This window comes from Mustela nigripes, chromosome 10 (genome assembly GCF_022355385.1).
Source record: "Mustela nigripes isolate SB6536 chromosome 10, MUSNIG.SB6536, whole genome shotgun sequence".
Taxonomy (NCBI): Eukaryota; Metazoa; Chordata; class Mammalia; order Carnivora; family Mustelidae; genus Mustela; species Mustela nigripes.
In genome coordinates, this window is record NC_081566.1 from 16108720 (window position 1) to 16133134 (window position 24415).

The 24415-nt window shown below is 35.6% G+C and overlaps 1 protein-coding gene and 1 pseudogene across 1 annotated transcript in view; one reads left to right on the plus strand and one right to left on the minus strand.

Annotated features, from left to right (window-relative positions):
* The window catches only part of CEP350 (centrosomal protein 350), a 132430-nt gene that overhangs the window by 79000 nt on the left and 29015 nt on the right, over positions 1–24415 (plus strand). The window contains 6 exon segments of the mRNA XM_059412706.1: positions 730–876; positions 3877–4034; positions 10074–10273; positions 15713–15924; positions 18986–19130; positions 24197–24357. Coding sequence (XP_059268689.1) covers positions 730–876; positions 3877–4034; positions 10074–10273; positions 15713–15924; positions 18986–19130; positions 24197–24357 — 1023 coding nt within the window.
* On the minus strand, positions 14483–15018 carry LOC132026295 (coiled-coil-helix-coiled-coil-helix domain-containing protein 2-like; annotated as a pseudogene).

The window sequence follows — 24415 nt, forward strand, 5'->3', positions numbered from 1 at the left end:
AAAAAAAAAATAAAATAAAAAAAATAAAATGCAAAAAAAAAAAAAATATAAAACATGACTAAAATATAAGTCGCTAATTTTTACTGTCTTTATTAAGCTTACATTATTGATAGGAACACAGATTAAAATAAATTTATGGAAAAAGAGGACAGTCTCTTAAATTTTAACAATTATTAACTGTGAAGTATATCATCTTTTGCTTAATAAGTGACAGAAAACTTAGCTATACCCTGTGTGGAGAGACTTTGGTGCAGTATAGTCTTAAATGTTTCTGGTGGAGACCGTTCTTTTTTTAAAGCAATCTTTAAGTGATTTTAAGGGCCATAATAGGGTTTATCCTCTTTGATTTGTTCATCTAACCAGTAATAATTGTTACATTAACTACTTGTTATGCAACTGTTAAATAAGTGTGAAGACCAAGTAGCACTATGGAAAAATGTGAAAAATATGAAGTATCTTAAGTTTAAAAAGGGGATAGAAAATTATCAGTCTGTTGTAATTATAATTATTTAAATTAAGGGATCATGTTAAATTATTTTAACATGTTGGGGTTATGAGACTTTCCTCCTTCAGTACTTCAGAATTTTTTGATACTATTTTACTTCGAATACTTTATGGTTTGTTTGTTTGTTTGTTTTGATGTATGTGATGATTGGGCTTTCTTAAAATGCTACCGTGGAACTTGTATCCTCCAAATTTCAGCCACTCTCCTAATTCTTTAAACCTTAGGCAGAAATTAAACGTCTTCAAGAAGCCAATAAGGCAGCTCGGAAGGAAAGACAACTGATTCTGAAACAGCAGGAGGAGATAGAGAGGATCCGACAGACCACCATAAAGTTACAGGAGAAGTTAAAGTCGGCAGGAGAGAATAAATTGGTAAATTATACAAAATCACTATTCGTTTTCTGCCTCATGTTGCTTGCTAATGCCTAATTCTGCCTCACTTTCTCATCTGATGGATATGTTCATCCCAGGACTGTGATAGTTGATAGGTGAACTAGAATAAAGTTCTATGTATGTGCCTTTATGTATAGTGAGAGCTTTTATTTTTTTTCCCACAGAATATTCAAGTTTTGAAAGGGACACATGGTTCATATAATAGTTGAAAAAGTGTTTTCCGTTTATAAACTCATTTGGGACAGAGAGCCTTGTTCTTGCTTGTCAATCCAGATATATTCCTGATAATTAATGAGAGGGACTGTTTTTGCTTTTGATATTTAATTTTAGCCATATAGTATTAATATAATGATATAAGAGTCAAAGGAGGTATTCAGATAAAAGCAAAATTTGGATCTATTCTGAGATACTGTGAAGTGTCAGTGTAGTGTTAGAGAACCCACACTGGATAGTTGTATAGTTAAATCTTGGCATTTTCTGCCTTGATTTTTAAAATACAACTTAAATTTTGAAACAATCTCAAATTTATAGAAAATTTCCAACACTGTACAAAGAACTCTATCTTCTGAGTTGAGAGTGTGACAGTTTTCCAGTTGTCACAATAATGTGCTTTTATCAGAAGGTAAGTTCACAATCACATATTGCATTTAGTTCTCGTATCTCTCTAGTCTCCTTCAGTCTGGAAAAGTTACTTGACTCTCATGATCTTGATACTTTGGAAGATTGGATGCCAGCTATTTTGTAGAATGTTTGTCAACTTGGATTTGTATGATATTTCCTCATCATTAAGTTCAGATTGTGCATTTTAGCTGGAATATCACGGACGTGATACTATATTCTCACTGCATTCAATCAGGTGGTGCCCTATTTTGATTTATCCCATTACTGATGATGTAAATAATAATTTTTTTTTTATTCTTTGTAAATAATAATTACTTTGCATGAGTTATTTTGGGACTACATATGTAAGTTTCTATTCTTCATTAAACTTACTCTTATTTATGTTAGTATGGACTCATAGATTCCTGTTTTATTTAGTGTTAAATCTGTTACTATCATTTTTTTGGTGCTCGCTTTGTCCCAAGTCAGACCATTAGGAGCCTTTTCAAGTTTCTGTGTGCTTTTGACATGTCTCCGTCAGTCTTTGAGGAATTTCCATGTTTTCTGCAAAAAGACATTTCAGGATCATCTTGTACCTTCCCTGCCGCAGACTTGGAATCAGCTGTTCTGTAAGGAGAAAAGTTATTCAGAAACCAAGATCAGGTGCTAAGCACGCTCATTACTCTTAGGGTTTTGGTCCTTCTAAGAGCAACAAATGTAGACAATATATATGTTTATGTAGATGTAATAAAAAATTCATTTTGCATTACGTTTATTTCTATATGTACATATACGTACAGTATATAATATTATGAGTTCATACCCATTCTTCCAGTTCCAATCCAGCACCATAAGTTCCATTCTCGTTTTCTCTCCTTTTTTTATTAAGTTCAATTAGCAAACATATAGTACATTATTAGTTTTTTATGTAGTGTTCAGTGATTCGCTAGTTGTGTATAACACCCAGTGCTCATCAGATCATGTGCCCTCCTTAATACCTGTTCCCCAGTTACCCCATCCCCCCAGCCCCTCGTTTTCTCTTTTTTGAAACTTCCTTCTCTGATAGACAACTGGTTACCATCTCGCTTAATATAGATAATGATTTGATCATTCTTCTGTGTAACCCATCTCCCATAACCACTGCCACCCCTTTCCTCATGTGGATATCCTCACTGCCCCTGGTTTCTGATTCCCAAGTCAAGCTATTCCGCCATCTCCTTTCCCTTTTTCAGTACTCCTTACCCTTTCTGTACTCTCTGGGAATGCCACCTCACTCTGTTTGGACTTGGGACATGCCATATAGAACCACTCCCCTGCGGACATCCTCATTGTTCCCCTCCTGTACTAGATGCCCTTTTCATCTCATTCCAGTGGGAACACACCACTTTTGGTCCCCTTGTCCACCTCTGCCTTTGCCTGGACCCCTCCCTTGCTCTGTTCCATCTAATGCCTTTAGGATTGAATCATTTAGGAGGCAGAAAGGGAAGGAGAAGACCTCTGCTATTGTATTGTTCACAAAATAAAAATGGTCATGATTGTCCCTACTCATCTTCCTGAAAAGTTATGAGACTAAATGACTATTTGTGGGAAAGACAAGTGTTAATGTTAAGCAGTAACATTAAGCATTTAATGTTATTTTTTGCTCATGAGAAACAATGTGGCAATTAAACCAATAGTTCTGAATGTTTTCATTATAAACCTTTTAACTTGAGAAAATACTACTTTCCCCATTAGAATTGGGAAGAAAAAAGATCCATCCCTCAATATTATTTAAATAAGTTTATGTGTTCCCTTCATTCTTGTATCTGTACGTGTGTGTGTGTGTGTGTGTGTATGGTGTTTATACTCCTTTTGAGTGGTTCAATTTAAAAGATATTAGGATAGTCAAATACTAGATTGCTAGTAGCAGAAGATTTTTTTTTTAATTTTTTTTCAGTCTTTTAAACAAATTATACTTTGAGGGGACATCTGGGTGGCTCAGTCAGTAAAGTGTCTGCCTTTGGCTTGGGTGGTGATCCTGGCATCCTGGGATCAAGCCCTGAGTCAGGTTCCCTGCTCAGCAGGGGGTCTGCTTCTCCCGCTCCCTTTGCTCCCCGCCCCCTGCATATGTTCTCTCTCTCTCAAATAAATAAAATAAAAAAAGAAATGATAACTTTGGGGTTATATATAAATATATGTAATCTATATTTAACAAAATCTGTATTTTAGCCATTTTTAAATGTGTGATATAATTTTATCTTTTAAGTAATTACTTAATTGCAGCTGTTTTACAAATATGGTCTTGAGGATAAACTTAATTTTGAAACAACAATGTTTAAAGTTATTTTGAGATCTTAAATTCCAGTAAAATTATAAAATTTTGCCCTCTTTTATTTGCAGGACTCTCATAGTGATGATGATACAAAGGATAATAAGGCAACCAGTCCTGGCCCAACTGACTTGGAGACCCGTAGTCCTTCCCCCATTTCAATTTCCAGCAGTGAAACTAGCAGCATTATGCAGAAATTGAAAAAAATGAGAAGCCGCATGGATGAAAAGTAATTTTTTTAATAAATATCTACTGTTCATGTTGAAAATGATAGCAACAAATATTTTTAATGTACTTCATTAGATTAGACTGATACAATGTAATATTTTATGAATTCCGTAGCATTTTAGCAGAATTGTTAAATCAACTTGGAAGTCATTTAACTATAGATCTTACTATAAAACAAATTTTCTTGTTTTTAATACAGTCAGGTTTCTTACTTTAAAAACCAACATAGTAATGGCACATATACCCAAGACAATGTTTCCATCTTTCTTTTATTAAAAGCTAAAGTAAGTGTAAAATTCATACCTTCTCTGAAATCTGAGAATATGTCTACTGACTTGGGGAAACAATTAATGGTATATCCTGAGATATCATCTTGTGGCTCTCTGACCACTCTCAATCTGAGGTGAAATAGAAGTTTTAATTTATAAGTAGGTGTGGATTGCTCATTTGAAACCAGAAAAACTGAAATTCTTCTAGGATGTTAAATGATTTGGCGGCCAACCATTCTTCTAAAACATTTCTAAGTATTATTTTTTTAGAGGCTCCTTTAAAGAAAGCTACTTCTACTTAAATGTAGCTCAGTTTTATGTCAATGTTGACCATATAAAGTTACATTTATGTGAGAGTTTACTCTTCTGAGTATACATTTTATTAAATATGCTTGTGAAGTATCTGCTCGTGAATCCTATCCTTGACTTTATAACCATTACCTTCTTTAAATATGAAAGACCCATTAAAAAAATGGGGGGTTATGTGCTATGGTGAGTGCTGTGAAATGTGTAAGCCTGATGAGTCACAGACCTGTACGTCTGGGGCAAATGATACATTATATGTTAATGAAAAAATTTTTTAAATTAAAAAAATTTTTTGAAGATTTTACTTATGTATTTGACAGAGAGACACAGCAAGAGAGGGAAAATAAGCAGGGGAGTGGGAGTGGGAAAAAGCAGGTTTTCTGCTGAACGGGGAGCTGGATGCGGGCTCGATCCCAGGACGCTGGGATCATGACTGCAGCTGAAGGCAGATGCTTAATGACTGAGCCATCCAGGCGCCCCTAGAAAGAAAACCATTAAAATTTTTTGTTGACTGCTATTTTATTTTGTTAACGGTTTGAACCCCAGATGTAGCTTGATATCCTTTGTCACACATTACCATGTTTAATAATGCTCTCTATTTATGTGACATTAACCTATGGTTTAATTAGTTTCTGAACAGTCAAGCAGTTGTAAATCAGGCCTTACTTACTATAGGTACAGTGTTATACATTGGCCCTTCATTGCTTAGTTAAATTGCATTTCATGACTTTAAAATACCTAAATTGGTTATGAAAATAAGTTTTAAAGAATAAATACAAATTTTTAAAATAAATATAAGGGGGCAAAACCAAATATTTATAAACATGTAAATAATGCCTTTTGGATGATTTCATGGGATAAACTAAATAAGGCTTTTTCATATAGGAATTTATTGAAATGTAGACTAAAGATGCTTTCTTCCTTTTCTGATAAAATTTCCCATTAGTCTGTATAGGCATACTGTTTTGCTTCATGGATGTTTGAATTCAGAATAATCTCTTGTGAATTTTTATAACTGACTTGACATTTTATATATGCCTCCAAATGTCTCTGAATGGTAAATATTGGAGGAAAGACCACTTCAAGGGTAATTTCTTTGTTGATCCCTTGCTCATCAAGTAAGGTCTTCATTGCTGGTCTTTATGATAATCTGGTAATTTTAATCACATTTGTAGAAGAAACTGCCAATCTTAAATCTGTTTATGAGATGAGTCAGTTTATGTGGTGCTTATTTCAGATTTGGTTAAAGCTTTAAAAGTTCTAAATAACAAATTGACTTACATTTATTGATTTTGTTCCAACTTTTATTAATTATTTTCTCAGAATCTGAAACATTAAACACATGGAATTTTTGTATTATTGTTCTGCCTTCCTTTGTCAGCTACTACAGGAACCATTTGAGCAATTTATCAAAGAAATGGCCTTTGAAGTATTCAGTCACTTGATTTGTTGTTTGAAGCAATGCAGTTGTGTCTGTGGCTTGGGATGGGGTGGGGACAGCAGTGGCAAAGGAATTATTTTTAATGTTTTATGATGGTGCTGAAATTTGAGGATAAACTGGAGTATTTTTCAAAATTAGCGATGCGCTATAGAGTATTGTTACTTGATACTTTTTAATGTCTAGAACAAAACATTGTGAAAACTGGTTTTTAAATACCGTTCAGATCACCAAAACTTTACAATTAGATTTCCTCCAATTATATTGGAATGTCAGTAAATAAATGTCAGTCAATAGAGTGAGTTAATTTTATAGTCATTTGCTACAGTAGACACTTAAAAACAAAATCATTTGAACCTTTGATAGTAGACACTATTATTTGTTGTGTAGATTTGCAAAAGCAGTCTTCCAAGAGATTACTACTTTATTGATAGAAAACGCCTGTCAGAAAGCAGTCCTCCCTCAGGAAGGTTAGCTAACTTTTGGGAAGAACTTTTTCATTGTATGTTATTGCTTATTGTTAACCCTCTGAACTCTAATTCTGTGACAAATATTTTTCTGAAACTATCAAACTTTTCTTGGCTACAGTGAAAGATTTCCTTTTTTAATGTTTCATTGAAATAGCGATGCCTTTGTTAAAGTTTGTATTTCTGATATTTGGCTTTTCCTGACCTTTTTATTGGTCTGACATATATAAATAATTTCCATTTCTCATTGTAGTGAAAAGCAAAAGAAATTGAAGTTTTGGGGTGCCTGGGTGGCTCAGTCATTAAGCGTCTGCCTTTGGCTCAGGTTGTGATCCGGGGGTCCTGGGATCAAGCCCCCGCATCAGGCTCCCTGCTAAGTAGGAAGCCTGCTTCTCCCTCTCCCACTCCCCCTGCTTGTGGTCCCTCTCTCGCTGTGTCTCAGTCAAATAAATAAATAAAATCTTTAAAAGAAAAGAAGTTTAAGTTGTGAAAAAGATTAGTCATAATTAATATATATTTGCAAAAGCCATAGACTGAATAGCCCTATCTTTTTGGTACTGTTGATAAATGAAATCTGAATTTTGTTTATTATGGTGAGGGGCATTATTTACAATATAAGTGCATTTTTTATAATCCTGAAACATGTATTCATTAACAAAACACTGTGCAATTGACTTTTTCTGTTAATTTGCCAGTTCTGTTTCAAGAAAATATTTTACTGAGCTATTTTACTTAGCTATTTTTTGTTGTTGTTCATTTCTAACTTAGCTTTTGAATATGCTTAATCCTTACAAGTGAAAAATAAATGCTCAGTACTTGTTCTGGTAGAGAAAATTATTAGTCTCTATATTGGGCTGGATAAATTTAAATTGTAATTCTTTTTTTACAGTTTTTTCACATGTTCCAATACTATTCTACTTTTTGTACTAGGTCATGCATGCATTTAGCAGTTCTATACTTAAGAGGGTGGGTGATATTTGAATATTATGAATAGATTTTTTGGACCTTTTGCCAAGTACCTTTGTTTTTGTGTAATATTTTGATAATTAGCATCAAAATAAGTTTGTTATACAGTCATAAAGAATGGCAAGGAAGATTGCAGTGTCTTACTAAAATTTGGCAAAACTGTTTTTCCTTGAACTTCAGTGCTTAAAATCAAGGCAATCCAAATAAGAATGTGTATGTATGTGTGAGTGTGTGTATATAAGTAAATGAAGGGGAGGTGAAATATTCAGTTGTATATGGGGAAACAGACGTTGAAATAGTCTATGTATCTAAAGATACATGTTTATGCAAGATTGTACCAACTTTTTTAAAATCCAAATGAATAAATGGATTTATACCTAGATTTTCTCACTTCTTTGACATAATGATATTCCTTGCCCTTCCAAGGCAAAAAATGTTGCCTTGATCTACAGGTTATTGTTGTGTGCATGTGAACAGGAGCGTGCTCTGTCAAAGAGAACTAACCTTTCAAACTATTAGTAGACTTATTTATCCTCTCAAATATATATATACTTATATATATAAATAAATGATCGACTTACTATTTAAGAAGAAGAGAATTTTCTACTTATAACTTTTAGCATGTGAAATTTTCTTCTTTTAACCTTATGCTTGAGCTGTCCATAGCATGATTTTTTTTTAACCAGGAGTATTTATTATGACTAGCTTAGTTTATTCTTAATTATGCATTCTAATATTTTATAGACTGGATATTGTATTTCAATCTTATTAAAGTGGGCCTTTGTAAATATAAAGCAAGATACCTTTGGTAGGTCCTACGGGCAGTAAATTTCATGCTGTAGAGGTGAACAAGGTGTTTTTAACTCTAAATTTATTTTCTAAATTATTATTTTCAAGCTAGATCATGATGGTAAAGGCTAGGTAAAGCAAACATAGTGCTTTTTATTTAACTTAAGACTTAAAATATATGACCAGGTGTGGATATAGAAATCATTTGCTCAGGATGATATACATGTATAGAATTGCGGATGTACTAGGTTCACAGCCGTAATTGTTATAGTCTATGTTAGAGCTTATGGGAAAGCTTATTTAGCTCCATACTGTACTTCTCATAACTTTACTCACATACAAGCAAATCTGCCTGAAACTATAGATGATGGTTAAGCAACATCTGAGAAGAAAGGCATGTTTATTCAGAAATCGTCGGTAAGATCTATAGTCATACATGTTTTATATGTCACGTAGAGCATAACACTCGCTTTAACTGAGTAGCGTATAATGTTATTCAGGAAGCGTATTAAAAGTTCTCCACTCAGCCCTTTTGCTTTCCCTTTCTCATTCTTTCTGCCTCTTGATCTCTTGGTTTTAAAATCTTCCTCCTTATTTTGTAGACACTGCTCTCCTGTTCACTACTTCTTCTCTGTCTTTACGTCTCATCACTGGGCCTCTCTCAGTGTCTGTTTTCCCAACCTTCATCCCAAATTCCAGCTGTATATCTACAACCAGTTGGTCAGGTAACTGCACCTTTTTCAGTGCACTCTTTGATAGAGCATGCTCTGTTCTTTTTGTTTGTTTTGATTGCTTTTCTTCTTTTTTTTTTTCTTAACAACCTGGGGCCTCTTGTCAAATGTCCCATAGATTATCTTTGTTTCCACGTTAATTTGATATGCTGATTGTTCAAGAAGTGGAATGACAGTTTTTGTGCTTTTTATTAAGTGTTTGTTGGATGTGTGAATGCATTTTTGTTGATTAGCCACCAGTACAGATCTAAGACCAGTAATAGGAGCAGCCCACCTTTTAATTAGCTTTGGCATCTATAAATGAGGAGAGTTTAGTAGTAGCTTTTTAACTACTTAGATAACTGTTTCCTAAATCAGTAATTTCTCTTAACCCTTTGCAGCTGAGATACATTGGGCTATTTAATTTCAATGATTGGGCTACACTGAGAAATTTGAGGCATTTGTTGCATCCTCTTACCTAAGTAAATAATTAGTTATGTTTATATGCATAAGGCCTCTGACTGTGGTGCTCTCCGTAATTATCACCTCACATTGCATCCTCAGGCAGTGGGAACCAAAGAGTGGTGTAGTGATACCTGAAATAAAACTAGACTGAATTTGAAAGTAAAAGTCAGAAAGGGACATGAACATGTCTTTTTTGTTTGCTTGCTTATTTGGGGGCTTTGAGATTTGTTTTTCTTGTTGTTTTGGTCTTTGTTGTTTTGGGTTTGGATTTGTGTGTTTCTGGTCTGAACCTTCAGAATAAATTCCTTATATCTTCTGTTATGAAAAGAATCACCTATGAGAAGTGAATATGTAAGTTATGTTTTATCAGCCATGGCTGTCCAGATATTCTGAAGATTTTCTTTTCTGAATTTATCTTTATAAACAGTTACAAGTAAAACATAAATTCTTTTGTTTTCTGAATATGTTGACTCACCATCAAAGCTTCTGTTATTTCAAAGTTTTTCAAAGGAGTAGTATGAATGTCCTGTTTTTACACAGATTGTTCATAAGGCAATGAGTGGTAGAGCTCTCGGAGCGATTTCTGTCCATAGATTTGTTCTCTGACTGTTTTTCATGGTGTGACCATAGGTTTCTGACAAAACGAGAGCAAAAACTAATGCAACGGCGACAACATGCAGAGGAGCTGCTTGAGTGGAAGCGACGTTTGGATGCAGAGGAAGCAGAAATCCGTCAAATGGAAAAACAAGCTTTGGCTGCCTGGGACAAAGAATTAATAAAACCTAAAACTCCTAAGAAAGAACTTGAGGATGAGAGAACAGAACAGAAAGGTAATAAATACTAACTCTGTTCTAACTACAAACCAAAGCCTAAGATAACTGGGAGATTTACTTCATTATATTTTTTAAAAGGTGAATGATTAAGTGTGAAGAAAGTGATACAATTGCAAATGCCACCAACATTGCAAATATGAGAACATTGTGAATAACTAATATACTTGAAAACTTAGAAAAAATAGGTATATTCCATGAAATGGAAATGGCCATTTGCGTTTAACACATTCTAAAAAATCGATCATGTGGTGCAAATTACTTAAACAGATTAAAGGAGAAAAATTACAAGACATCTCAATAGATTTGGAAAAGGACTTGATAAAATCTAAAAAGCATTTGTAATAAAACAAATTTTAGATAAAGTAGCAATGGAAGGGAACTTTGTTTACCTGATCTAGGATATCTATAAACAAAAATGAAAAACCAAACCTCCAAGGTACCATACTTAATGATAAAACATAGAAAACTTTCCCTTTGAATTTGGAAATAAGACAAAGATGTTTTTATTTTTACCTAAGGAGTGAAAGGAAGAAGCAAAACTCATTATTACAGATGTTAAAGCTGTGCATATAGAAAATCCAGCATTTACATGTCAGTTATTAGAATTAACAAGTGAGTTTAGCATGGTTGCTGGATATAAAATTTATAAACAAAATTCAATTACAAGTCTATAGAGCAGCAGAAATTAGTTAGAAAATCTGATTTTTTTTTTTAAAAGATTTTATTTATTTATTTGAACAACAGAGATCACAAGTAGGCAGAGAGGCAGGCAGAGAGAGAGGAGGAAGTAGGCGCCCCACTGAACAAAGAGCCTGATGCGGGGCTCGATCCCATGACCCCGGGGTCATGACCTGAGCTGAAGACAGAGGCCTTAACCCACTGAGCCACCCAGGCACCCCAGAAAATCTGATTTTTAAAAGAGATATTATTTATCATAGAAATAAAAAATGTGAAGTATTAGGGATAAACTTAAAAATATATAAGATCTTTATGGAGAAAACTTTAGAATTTATTAGGAGACATTAGAGAAGACCAAAATATATAGGAAGCTTTTCCATACTCACAGAATCAGTGTCATAAAGATGTTAATTCTGCCTGAATTTATTTATAGATTCAAGACAGTTTATGTCAGAAACTCAGCAAGAGTTCTTCATAAGTTTGACAAGTTCATTTTAAAATTTATATGAAAGAACAAAGGACCAAAAAGCAAAGACACTGCTAATGGAGAACTTATTTTACTATATATCAAAACTTGTAAAAGTATATAATTAAAACAATCATTTGCACAGAGATAGACAAATAGACTATGAAACAGCCCAGAAAAAGACTCTTGCATATATGGAAAGTTGGCTTCCAACACAGGTAACTTTGATGAACAGTGATGAAAGAGACTTTCATAAATTTTGGAGACAGGGAAAAATGAATTGGATCCCTAGATTGACAGTTTAGAAAGACTCAGCTAAGGGACACCTGGGTGGCTTAGTGGGTTAAAGCTTCTGCCCTCGACTCAGCTCATGATCCCAGGGTCCTGGGATCGAGCCCCGCATCAGGCTCTCTGCTCAGCAGGGAGCCTGCTTCCTTCTCTCTCTCGGCCTGCCTCTCTGCCTACTTGTGATCTCTGTCTGTCAAATAAATAAAATCTTTTTAAAAAAAGAAAAGAAAAAAGACTCAGCTAAAAGTTTTTTTTTTTGTTGTTGTTGTTGTTGTTGTTTTTAAAAAGGCTTAAATCTAAAAATTAGAATTAAGGAACTTTTTAGAGGACCATGTAAGAGAATATCTACATGATATAAAGGGGAGGGAAAGATCTCTTTAATGTGTTATACAAAGCAAAACCATAAAGAGGAAGACCAATAATTTGACTTCAATAAATTAAGAATTTCTGTTCATTAATACACCATAAAAAAAGTAAAACAACAAAATAAAAAGATATTTGCAACACATATGACTGGCAAAGGAGTAGTATAAGAATATGCAAGCAACTCCTATGAATCAAAAATAAAATGACATTTTAAAAAATGGGCAAAAGAGCAGATAATTCACAAATGAAGAAGTCCAAATTATCAATAAACATCTGAAAAGATGTTTAACTTTTTTAGTAATTAAGGTATTAAAATCACAAAGACATACTATTTGATACCTCTGTTCATTTCCTAGGGCTGCTGTAACAAATTACTACAAAATTTGATAGCTTAAAAAATGTTTTAGTCTCTCACTTTTGGAGGCCAGAAGTAACAACAGCAGATGTTGGCAGCACTGTGTACCATCTGAAGGTTCCAGGAAACAGTTCTTCCTTCTTTGAGCTTGTGATCTCATCATGAGATCCTTCCACTGTTTTTAAAAAGATTTTATTTATTTCAGAGAGAGAGAAAGAGAGAGAGAGTATGCATACACATAAGCATGTGAGCAGAAGGTGGCGGGGGTTCCAGAGGGAGAATCCCAAGCAGACTCTGAGCTAAACATAGATCCCACAAGGGATCATGACCTGAACCTAAATCAAGAGTCAGATGCCCCCTGGCCGGCCTCATTATGAGATCCTTAATTACATCTGCAAGGACCTTTTTCAAAATAAGATTACATTCACAGGTTCCTGGGGGGTAAGACAGGAACGTATCTTTTTGAGGGCCATCATTCAATGCTTTCACAATACCCGTCAAACTTGTTGGTACGTAGGTAGAACAAGGACCTGCTGGTATATTAATTGTTAAACCTAGTTTAAAAAACAGGTTGAAAAAAGAGGCAATAAAAGTAATTGAGTGCCACATGGGTGGTTCAGTTGGTTGAGCCTCCTGCTCTTGGTTTTGGGTTGGGTCATGATCTCAGGATTCTAAGATGGAGCCATACATCAGGCTCCGCACCAGCTGTGGAACCTGCTTAAGAATCTCTGCCCAGGGCGCCTGGGTGGCTCAGTGGGTTAAGCCGCTGCCTTCGGCTCAGGTCATGATCTCAGGGTCCTGGGATCGAGTCCCGCATAGGGCTCTCTGCTCGGCAGGGAGCCTGTTTCTCTCTCTCTCTCTCTCTCTGCCTGCCTCTCCATCTACTTGTGATTTCTCTGTCAAATAAATAAATAAAACCTTAAAAAAAAAAAAAAAGAATCTCTGCCCCTCCCCACTCTCGTGCTCATGTTCATTCTCAAAATAAGTAAATAAAAATAAGAAGTAAAAACAATCAGTAAAAGAATAGAAGTGAGGTATACAGATCCTACAATTCTGTGGTTCCAATCCCAGGTATGAATCCTAGAGTAGTGTTTCTTAAAGTATGGCCCGTGAAAGTCTGGGGAGGTCTCTGAAATCCTCACAGAGGATCTGGGAGATTAGTACTATTTTTATAATAATGCTGACATGCTGTTTGCCTTTTTCACTGTGTTGACATTACACCAATGTAGCAAATATAATAGCGAAATTGCTGATGCCTTAGCAAGAATCAAGGCAGTGGCGCCTAGCGGTGGTGGTAGTCATTGTATTCTTCAACACTTTGCACTACGGATAATGTGCCGGTTTTACAGAAGGAGGTCCTTAAATAAGCATTTACAAATACCAATTTTGTTGAGTCTCAACCTTTGAGTATATATCTTTGTAATATTTTGTGTGACGGAATAGGAAATACGCATAAAGCACTTGCCTGTGCTGAAGGAGAGTGGTTGCCTTGAAGAAAAGCACTTAATGCAGTGATTTGAGTTGCAAGCTGAATTAGCCATTTTTATCATGGAGTATTCTTTGTACTTAAATGACTAAAAACCATGGTCACTTAGGTATTTGGCAAACAATTTCTCAGAAATAAATTACGTTAACTCTGACTCTTCAAGAAAGGAGCACAAGTGACAGTATTTATTGTGAGTGATAAAATTTAAGATTTCAAGGTGAAAGTTTTAGGATTTTGGAAATGCTTTTTCCCCCATTGTGAGCTGGACAGCTTTCCAGTACTTAAAAGATGTTCCTGATATGATGGGTGGTGATATTAATTAGAATCATCTTCTTGGAGAGGGGAGAAAACCACTCTTCTAATTAATTCACAAACGAGAACATTACAAAAGGTGACTTAAGGAGGCACACAGACATCTGCCCCGCCCCAAACTCAGACCGTCTCAGTGAACTTCTGTATAGTAAGAACACCCTTTTTCATTCCAATTCTGAAGAAAACTGTGTTTAATGATGAAGGAGAGATTTAACTGGTGTTTTATACTTTATATATCCACTATTAATCATATTTTTATGTTAAATCAACTTGGTCATGAGAGGTGATGTTCCGTATCTTCAGTCTGAACTTCTCGATCAGGTTAATTCATTCGCACATCTGCGCTGCTGCAGCTCCTCGCTGAAACCTGCACAAAGCGCAGGGTCACCCTGGTTGTGGTCGCGCTCCAGAAACTGTTTAGAGAAACAGTTAGTGGCATGGGCTAGATCCCGGCCGCTGGGATGCTGGCTGGGTTTCCTGAGGCTCCTGGTAAGTGATGCAGGCCTTGGAGGCTCAGCATTGCTTCCTCCACCGAAGCCCGCAGTGATGGCGTGACCTGTCATGTGCCCAACAGCAGAGCCCACAGCCACGCCAGCTGCAGCGGTGGCCATCTGAGCCATGAGACCTGGCTGCCGGGGTGCAGCAGATGGTGGAGACGCTGCCAGTGGCTGAGCTGCTGGCGCTGGTCTAGGCATAGCTCCCATCTGAGGTGTCCGGCTGGCCAGAGGAGCCACGTGGGAGCTGCGGCTCTGGCTTCCATGCTCATGGCTAGTGGTGGAGCAGCTTGGCATCTACAAGTCTGAGTTTTGGCCCAGAATCTTCTTTTCATATTGTATGATGAGGTGTGTCAACACTGGGAAGATCTTCATGACTCAGTGAAGCAGTGTTTTACAGATGCCCAGTGATGATTTAGAAAATCATGCATGAGTCAAAAAATCCATTGAAAGTGGAAAGTTGATCAAAGGATTATAATATAACAGATCACAAAGTTTATTGATAGAGGACTTCAGATTTCACATTCTAACATGTAAAAAAGTACCAAGTGTCAATTTTCAGTGTAACATCAAAAAAGAATCCCCACAATTATCTGTAAAGACTATTGGAATACTCTTTTCCTTTCTAATTACATGTATTCTTTGTGAGGCCAGATTTTCTGCATATGCTTCTACCAAAGCAACATGTAGCCCCAGATTGCAGACAGAAGCAGATATGAGAATCCAACTGTCTTCTGTTAGACCAGACGTTAAAGATACTTTTAAAAATGTAAAGCCGTTCCCTCTCCTTTCAACTAAGCCCTTCTCTCAGTTTGCGTCAGCCCAAATTCTTAGACCAACAGACTTTATACTAATATGATTCATTAAGTGATGGGATTAAAAACTATAATTGCAGCAAGTGGAATTATGCAAAAGCAAATAAAAATATAACAATTGAACATTTCTTTTGACCAAGATTGTGGACTTTTTCTTCTTTTTACTCTCTCTATAGAAATAACAAGTGAAGCAGAATCTCCACTACCTTCCTACTCTCACCGACACAGTGAAAGCTCTATTCCAGAAGAGCTGGGCAGCGCTGCTGTGGGCTATCTTCCATCTGAGTCTGTAGTTCAGGAGCAGCCAGGGAGCCCAGATCATAGTGTACTTACGGAAGAAATGGTGTTTTCACAGGAACTGGAATCTTCTACCTCTCCTAGTAAACATGTAAGTTAATATATATTTATTCCTTAAAACTTAGCAATTCGTGATAGTGTTGCCTGTCGCCCATACCTGTAACATACCGTATATGACATTTGAACAGGAGTAAAGATTTTCATTGAATTCTAAAGATTTATAAATATATGAATCTTAGTTTTAGTGGCAGTTATAAAATTATATATTATTAAGTCTATTGATATTGAGGGGATAGGAACTTCTAAAAGATTATTTATTTATTTATTTATTTATTTGAGAGAGCGAGAGAAGAGAGCACAAGCGCTGGGTTCCTGCAGAGGGAGAGGGAGAAGTAGGCTCCCTGCTGAGCAGGGAGCCCTATGGGGGGCTGCATTCCAGGACCCCAAGATCATGAACTGAGCCACAGGCAGACGTTTAACCAACTGAGCCACCTAAGCACCCCAGGAACTTCTAAAATCTTCGAAAGATAATTTAAGGTTGGAGCACCTGGCTGGCTCAGCAGTAAACATGTGACTCTTGATCTTGGAGTCTGGAATTCAAGCCCCACATAGGGTGTAGAGATTACTTAAATAAGTAAAACTTTAATTTACATTGAATTTAAAATTTTTTTTTTACATTGAATTTAAATTTAAAGATAATATATTGGAATGATACAAGTTCTTATTAAAATCTAATCTGTCATATAATAGAAACAATAAGATCTTGGTTGTGCCTATCTGTAATTTAGTTAATAACTGCCTTTATAAATTGGAATAAAAGTAGTGGTTTCATCTCTTTAAAGCAGATCTGAAATGGTTATTGACTCTAAATTAGAGTAATAGTCACTATTAGAATAAGGTTTTCTGCATTGTCCTTAATTCTGTACTTCATTAAAAAAAAACTATCTGATAAAAACCTAAGCTAGAAACTTAAGTGTTTTTCTTTTTTTAAAGTGCTTTTGTTTTTAATATTGATTTTATAAAGTATATAAAGGAATTAACATATTATTAAATTTTATGTGAGAAACTTTGTTAAGGTCTCTCTATGTCTAAAAAAAGGAATACAATACACTTACATTCAGAATGGAATACCCTTTGGTAGAACCTTCAATTTATTATGGATATGAAGAATGAATTGCATTTTCCCATTAAAAAATCAGTCAGGGGCACCTAGTTGGCTCAGTGGATTAAAGCCTCTGCCTTTGGCTCAGGTCATGATCTCAGGGTCCTGGGATCGAGCCCCGCATTGGGCTCTCTGCTCGGCAGGGAGCCTGCTTCCCTTCCTCTCTCTCTGCCTGCTTCTCTGCCTACCTGTGATTACTGTCTGTTAAATAAATAAATAAAATATTAAAAAAAAAATCAGTCAGATTCATGTGTGTTATGCATCTGTAAGATTTGAGGGAAAACCATTCTTTTTAAACAACAATCTAACAAAGAAGCTGTTTTCGTGCTATGTTGCAAAATATTCCAATGTCTTGGGCACATACCTGAAAACAGAGGTTTTAGATTATAAAAGTTTTCTAATTAAATTATGTTAGCAAATTCTTAGTTCTGTGGCAATAGGCTTGTATACATAATTGTAGCATGGAATTCACAACAAAGTATGTTTTTTACACAATCTTATTATTACTTCCTGTGTATTGATTAGATCCTACCTAGCATTGTTAAGATTCGGAATAACCATTGCCTGATCAAGCTCTAAAAATTAGATTTTTTTCCCTCTCAAGAAAATATGTCAAAGAATTAAAACTAGCATGTCTTAAAATGGTTTTTATAATAAAAACTAATATTTGTTGATTGCTACTTACCAAGTGTCAACTAATATGCTAAATGCCTTATGTGGATTATCCTCACAATTCTGTAGATACTGTGTTAAGTCCCACCCCAAAGCTTAGCAGGCTAGGAAACTTGTGCAAATTCACAGAAATAAGAAGTGGTAATAGCTAGATATCAAAGTCGGCATTCTCACTTCCACCTGATGTCAGGGTAGAAATTACATCCTTTGTAATACGCTCTGTGGACAGTCTTTTGCTCTTTTCTTCTCTTCTTTCCCCTCTTTTTTCCTTCTTTCCACAAAACTAGTACATATTTAGTATTTTTAAAGTTTTTTTTCAGTTTTATTGAGATACAATTGACACACAGCACGGTATAAGTTTAAGGTGTACAGCGTAATGGGTTGACATGTATATATTGTGAAACGATTATTATAATAAGTTTAGTTAATATCCCTTACTTTATACAGTAACCAAAAAAAAAAAAAGTCTTTTTCCTTATAATGAGAATGGTTAAGCTCCTCCCTTAGCAATTCTTACATGTACTGTACAGCAGCATTCATTAGTCATCACAGTGTTCATTGCATCCCTAGGACTTACATATCTTATAACTAGAAGTTTGTACCTTTTCCCACCTTCTTCCAATTCCCCGCACCTCTGGTAACCACAAATCTGATCTCTTCTGTGAGTTTGTTTTTGCTTTGGGTTTTTTTTTTTTTTTTTTAGATTCTACATAAAAGTGAGATCATATAGTATTTGTCTTTTTCTGTCTGATTTATTTCTCCTAGCAGAGTGCAAGGTCCATCCATGTTGCAAATGGCAGGATTTCCTTCCTTCTTTATGACTGAATAGTATTCCTCTGTGTGTGTGTGTGTCTGTCTGTGTTTGTGTGTCTCTGTGTGCATGCACATGTATACGTACACATTTTTTTAATCCATTATCTGTCAATGGAGAACTACCATATGATCCAGCAGCTCCACTTCTGGGAATACATCTGAAGGAAATTAAAATACTATGCTGAAAAAAATACCTGCACCATATTTAGAATTTTTTAAATTAAAAAATAGATGATAAATATCACTTAAACAGTAGCCACTCACTTACTTTATTATAAACATTTTTTAAAAAGCATACTTCTTTATATAGCTTTTTTCTGTGACTTTAAAAATGTTGAGGTCTTATCCTTTATATAATTTGTAAACTGTTTTTACTTTTTATTGTCACAGAGTTAACTTAAAACTCTTTGTAAATATTATCTTTAACTGCTTGGTTTCTCGAATGTTAAATAGATTTTACAAATGTCTCACAAAACAATTCACACTTGGTTTTCTGTTTGAACAGTCACCTCCCAAAAGCTGCACATCTGTGTCAAAGCAGGAGTCTAGCAAAGGAAGTCATAGGACTGGAGGACAGTATCGTCTACCTGTCAAGTCCCATCAACACTGTTACAGTTGGTCAGATGAGTCATTATCTATGACACAGTCAGGTAAGACTAATAATAAGGAATTAGTTTTATTCGTATTATATTTGAATTCCTCTTTAATAAGCTTTGTCTATCCATCTGTTAATAATGTTATCTTTTGTTGTATTTGTAAAGGCTTTTTGCTTGCCAAGATTAAATCACATAATTTCATTGGTAATTAATTATTTCCCTTACTATACAAAATATGACAAACTGTTACATTCTTGGGTTGCTAACGGGCAGTCTTTTGTTCATCAGACATTTTGTTGAATTTTTTTTCCATGTGCCAGATACTGCTTATGTGTTCCCATAGTGCTCTGTGCTTCAACTTGTTATACCAGACAGTATATAAATTATAACCAGACTTTACTCAGCAGGTCTCCTTTACTAGCATATAGACTCCTAGAAAGGTGAGTCTATATCTTCTTAAAAGTTATGGCACCAGAACCTAGCAGGTACTTTGCATTACAAATAGCAGGTATTTATTAAATGTTTCTTGAATGAATTAATGATGACCATGAGGAGAGATAGGAAGAGGTAGTGCAGGATAGTGTAAGTTTCAAAGGAGGAAAGGTAGAAAATAGACTGCAAATGGCGGTAGGGAACATTGTCTGTTTTCCTTTAACCTCTATGCTCCTATAAGACTCTGTGGTATTAGATTATGAAAGAATGAACAAAGACTTCAGTCTATAAGATTTGTTCTTGGGAAACATATCTATTTAGGCAGTGCTCAGTTTATGTAGGGTTCCAAGGATGATTACTACTTCTTTGAGTGTATGCCTTTGGAGCTCATTTTTAGTTTGCATTTGAGAGTAGACACTTTATAGAAAAAAAGTGAAATATATTATTCTTATTTTGGTCTTTGATCCTTTTCTATACCCCCAGTTTTCAGTGTTTCAAACAATAGTAAATCATGGGATTTTTCCATCACCCATATTTATAAACCACTCTTTTTCTTTGAATAACTGCATAATATTTCAAAGAGAGGATATACCATAACATATTTAACCATTTCCCTAGTGGTGATCATTTAGAGTTTCTCAAAATTGCCAATATTCTAACGAACATTTTCATGTATATTTTCTTGTTGAGTATTTCAGTAAAAATAAATTCTTAGAAATGGAATTACTAGGTCGACCCAGTTGAAGAATGTTGTCTACTATATTTATTTGTTGAAAATTATTGTGTTATATATTTGCTTTCACATACTCTGGTGAAAATTTACAGCCAGTGGAGTAACATGTCAGTAGACATAAACTTGATACTTGGAAGTGTGGATTCTTATCTTGGCTGTATTACTCACTGGTGACTTTCTCCAAGTTTCCTTCCCATATTGGATAATCTTTTCCATTTGTTCCATAGAATAAGAGTATAACCATCCTTGCATGAGTTACAGGGCAAGGATTAGTGATAATGTTAATAAGACACTATTTTATTGATAAAACATAATTCAAGTAAGAATAGGTTTAGAGAAATAGCTCAGATTTTTTAACTATCTACCTGTTACTGATGACATCATTATTTGCACTGTTTATGGTCAGTCTTAATGTAGTGGAGTTATGTAATGCCTTTCTCACTTACGTGATGGAGGTTTGTTACAAGCCAAATTAATGTAGGCCACATAATTTTTTCAATTAGATTATTCTCTCCATCTTGATGTGTTTAAACAAATTGAAGTGTCATTTACCTGTCCCCTCCCCTCTCCCGCACTACCCAAAAAATCCCTGTAGGAGAGAATTCCATAAAGGCAATAAATTCATGTAGAGATTCTCTTGGATGTTACTAATGGTAAGTGCTATGCAGTAATACTATATTTGGGCAGATATATAATATAGTCCCATTCACTCTCATAGACTTTTATTTAATTTCTGCCCTTCATTTGTATACTTTTGGTTTCTTTAGTACTTAAAAATAGAAACATTTTCTAAGGTCTATCATCTAAAAACTCCCAAGTTTTTCATCATCCACTGTTAAATCTTCACAACCATAGATGATAAATGTTTTTATTAGAATAATCACTGCTGGCATATGCAATTTTTAAAATATAGTAAAATAATCATTTTGGGAGGGGGGCAAAGTTGAAACTAAGTCTGTGGAAGTATAATGGTCCTGTATACAATTTTATCAAAGTAATGTCTCAAGTTTCGGAAGCACAGTTTTAGAAGATGAAAAGGTTTGTGTTTATACCTCATTTTAGAAAGGTTTTAATTTTTAGGTCAGCCTGCAGTCCTACTCCCAGTCGTTATACTAGAACCATCAATCGAATCTCTACAAAGCCTGCCGCTAAGTGTTCAGAACCTTTTAACCCTGAAGCCAATTTATTATTTTTTTCAGAAATTAAAAAGAAAAAAGAAAAGGAGATAAAAGAAAAGAAAGGGAGATAGTTGCTCTCTCCCCACCACCACCGTTTTTAGGTTTCAGACCAAAAAATAGATTACCTAAATTACAGCTACATAAAACGTTGGTCTTAGGTGAATATGAATCCTACCACCATTTATTGAGCTTTTGTGGTAGTTGAGGTGCTGTGTGCTTTATTCATCTTACTTAATTTTCACATCAATTCTCGAAATTGGTAGGGAGCAGACACCTTACTGGTGACCAGTAGTAGATCCAGAATTGAAAATGGACTTTATTATTACGTTATTTTGTGAGTGTTAATCAGTAAATAGTAAGCTTTGCCCATGCTGCAGGCTCAGTATGATGCCACCACTGGTGTAAGATGGGTGTGACTTTACTGAGGTTCCTTAAGTCAAGGGCAGAGAAGTGACAGGCACTTAGACTTCATTATCTCTAATCCAGATATTGGATCATACTATCAAAAAAGACTATAATCCTTTTGAATTTAAGTAAATTCTGTAACTAGTTCTCATGCAATTTAATGTGAAGAACCTGAGAAACACCTGGTTATTAATGGTCTAGTGTTATAGTGTACATCTGAGTCTTCAGGCCTATATACAATAGTTTTTTTTTTTTAATATTTTATGTATTTGACAGAGAGAGAGATCACAAGTAGGCAGAGAGGCAGGCAGAGAGAGAAGGCGAAGCAGGTTCCCTGCTGAGCAGAGAGCCCAAAGCGGGGCTTGATCCCAGGACCCTGAGATCGTGACCTGAGCTGAAGGCAGAGGCTTAACCCACTGAACCACCCAGGTGCCCCTACAATAGTATTTCTATTGCTATTAAATGTCTCACTCAGCATAAATGTGTGGAACTGATACCATTGTGTGAGTTTAGGAGGAAGTGTGAGGAATAGTCATTTGTATTTCTATGTAATTTCCATATGTAGTGAAATAAGCAGCATATTTGCTTATTTAATTATTTAAATTTTTGGTGGGTAGTAAATCAGGGTTTACTGAGCGATAGCAAAGTAGTGGTACAAAGCTGCTGAGGAGGGAGGGGACCTAAGAAGGTTTCCCTAAGCAACATCTTTAAATGATACTATTTTCATAGCATGTATGTGGCACTTATAATGAAATGTCTTTTTCATGATTTTGCTGTGACTGGGCATCTGCTTTGTGTGTAAAGGGAACTATTGGGAAGAAAATAATATTTAACTAGTTTCATTTCATTTATTTTAAATATTTTAAGAGCTTCTAAAGAAAGGTTATAGCAGAGTATATTTCTTTTTAATTTCTCTGTTTCCTTTTATGTGGCATTAAGACATCATCTGATGATTCATAGTCAGTTTAAAATGACAAAATTTCAGGGCACCTGGGTGGCTCAGTTGGTTAAGCCTCCGACTCTTGGTTTTAGCTCTGATCTTGGTCTCAGGGTCATGAGATCGAGCCCTGCGATTCAGCTCTGCACTCTGTGGGAAGTCTGCTTGGGATTCCCTCTCCCCCTCTCCCTCTGCCCCTCCCCCTGCTCGCATACACACTCTTTCTCTTTCTAAAATAAATCGTAAAAAAAAAAAAAATAAAATGACAGAATTTCAGGGTGTCTGGGTGGCTCAGTTACTTAAGTATCTGCCTCTTGATCTCAGTTCAGGTCTTGATCTCACAATTGTGAGTGCAGGTCGCACATTGGGGTTTGTGCTGGGAGTGGAGCCTACTTTAAAAACAACAAAAGACAGGGGCGCCTGGGATGGAGCCCCGCATCGGCCTCTCTGCTCAGCAGGGGGCCTGCTTCCCTTCCTCTCTCTCTGCCTACTTGTGATCTCTCTCTGTCAAATAAATAAATAAAATCTTTTTTAAAATAAATAAATAAAAACAACAAAAGACAGAAAAGCAATTTGATTTTAATATGACTTAAAAACTATTAACAACTAAGGAGAAAGGCAGATAAATATGATTATCTTGTCATTGGGAAATAATTCCTTAAAAAATGTCCAAATTTTACTAACCTAAAAATTTTTCAACTTCTAGTTGCTTATCTCACCAAGATGGGGTACCTTGAGATTTTATTTGCCATTTCAAATAGTATAATTAGGAAGTGAAAAAAATAGGAGGAAACCTTCCCCTCCACCCCACCCCTCCCACCCAATAGAGATGTAGGGAAAAAGAGAGGAAATGTAAATCACTAATAAATTTTTTTCAAAAGCTCAAATTCAAGTTTAATATCACATTGCAGCTTTTCATGAATAATATAATTAATAGTTATTGAATTAACTCTCCTTTCTTTTAAAGATTTATTTATTCATTTGAGAGCGAAAGAAAGGGAGCAAGGGGGCCAGGGGCAGAGGGGGAGAGAGAGAATCTTAAACAGGCTCCCTGCATGTGGAGCCTGATGTGGGGTTCAGTACCAGGACCCTGAGATCGTGACCTGAGCCAAAAGCAAGAGTCAGACACTGAAATGACTGAGCCATGCGGATGCCCTGAATTAACTATTCTTTTTTTTTTTTTTTTTTTTTTTTTAAAGATTTTATTTATTTATTTGACAGAGAGAAATTACAAGTACACTGAGAGGCAGGCAGAGAGAGAGAGAAGGAAGCAGGCTCCCTGCTGAGCAGAGAGCCCGATGCGGGACTCGATCCCAGGACCCTGAGATCATGACCTGAGCCGAAGGCAGCGGCTTAACCCACTGAGCCACCCAGGCGCCCCTGAATTAACTATTCTTAAGTTAAAACCAAGTAAGAGATTTTGTATCTCTTTCAGAAACAACATCCGACCAAAGTGACATTGAGGGTAGGATCAGAGCCCTAAAGGATGAGCTGCGGAAAAGAAAATCAGTTGTGGACCAGCTAAAGAAGGAACAGAGAAAAAGGCAGAAGGAAAGATTGAAAGCCCAAGAAGCCAGTCTGATCAAACAGTTAGAGGTGAGACACAGGAAGAAGGGGGGTTGATATCGAGGCTAATGTGTATGTGAAGTCTGTT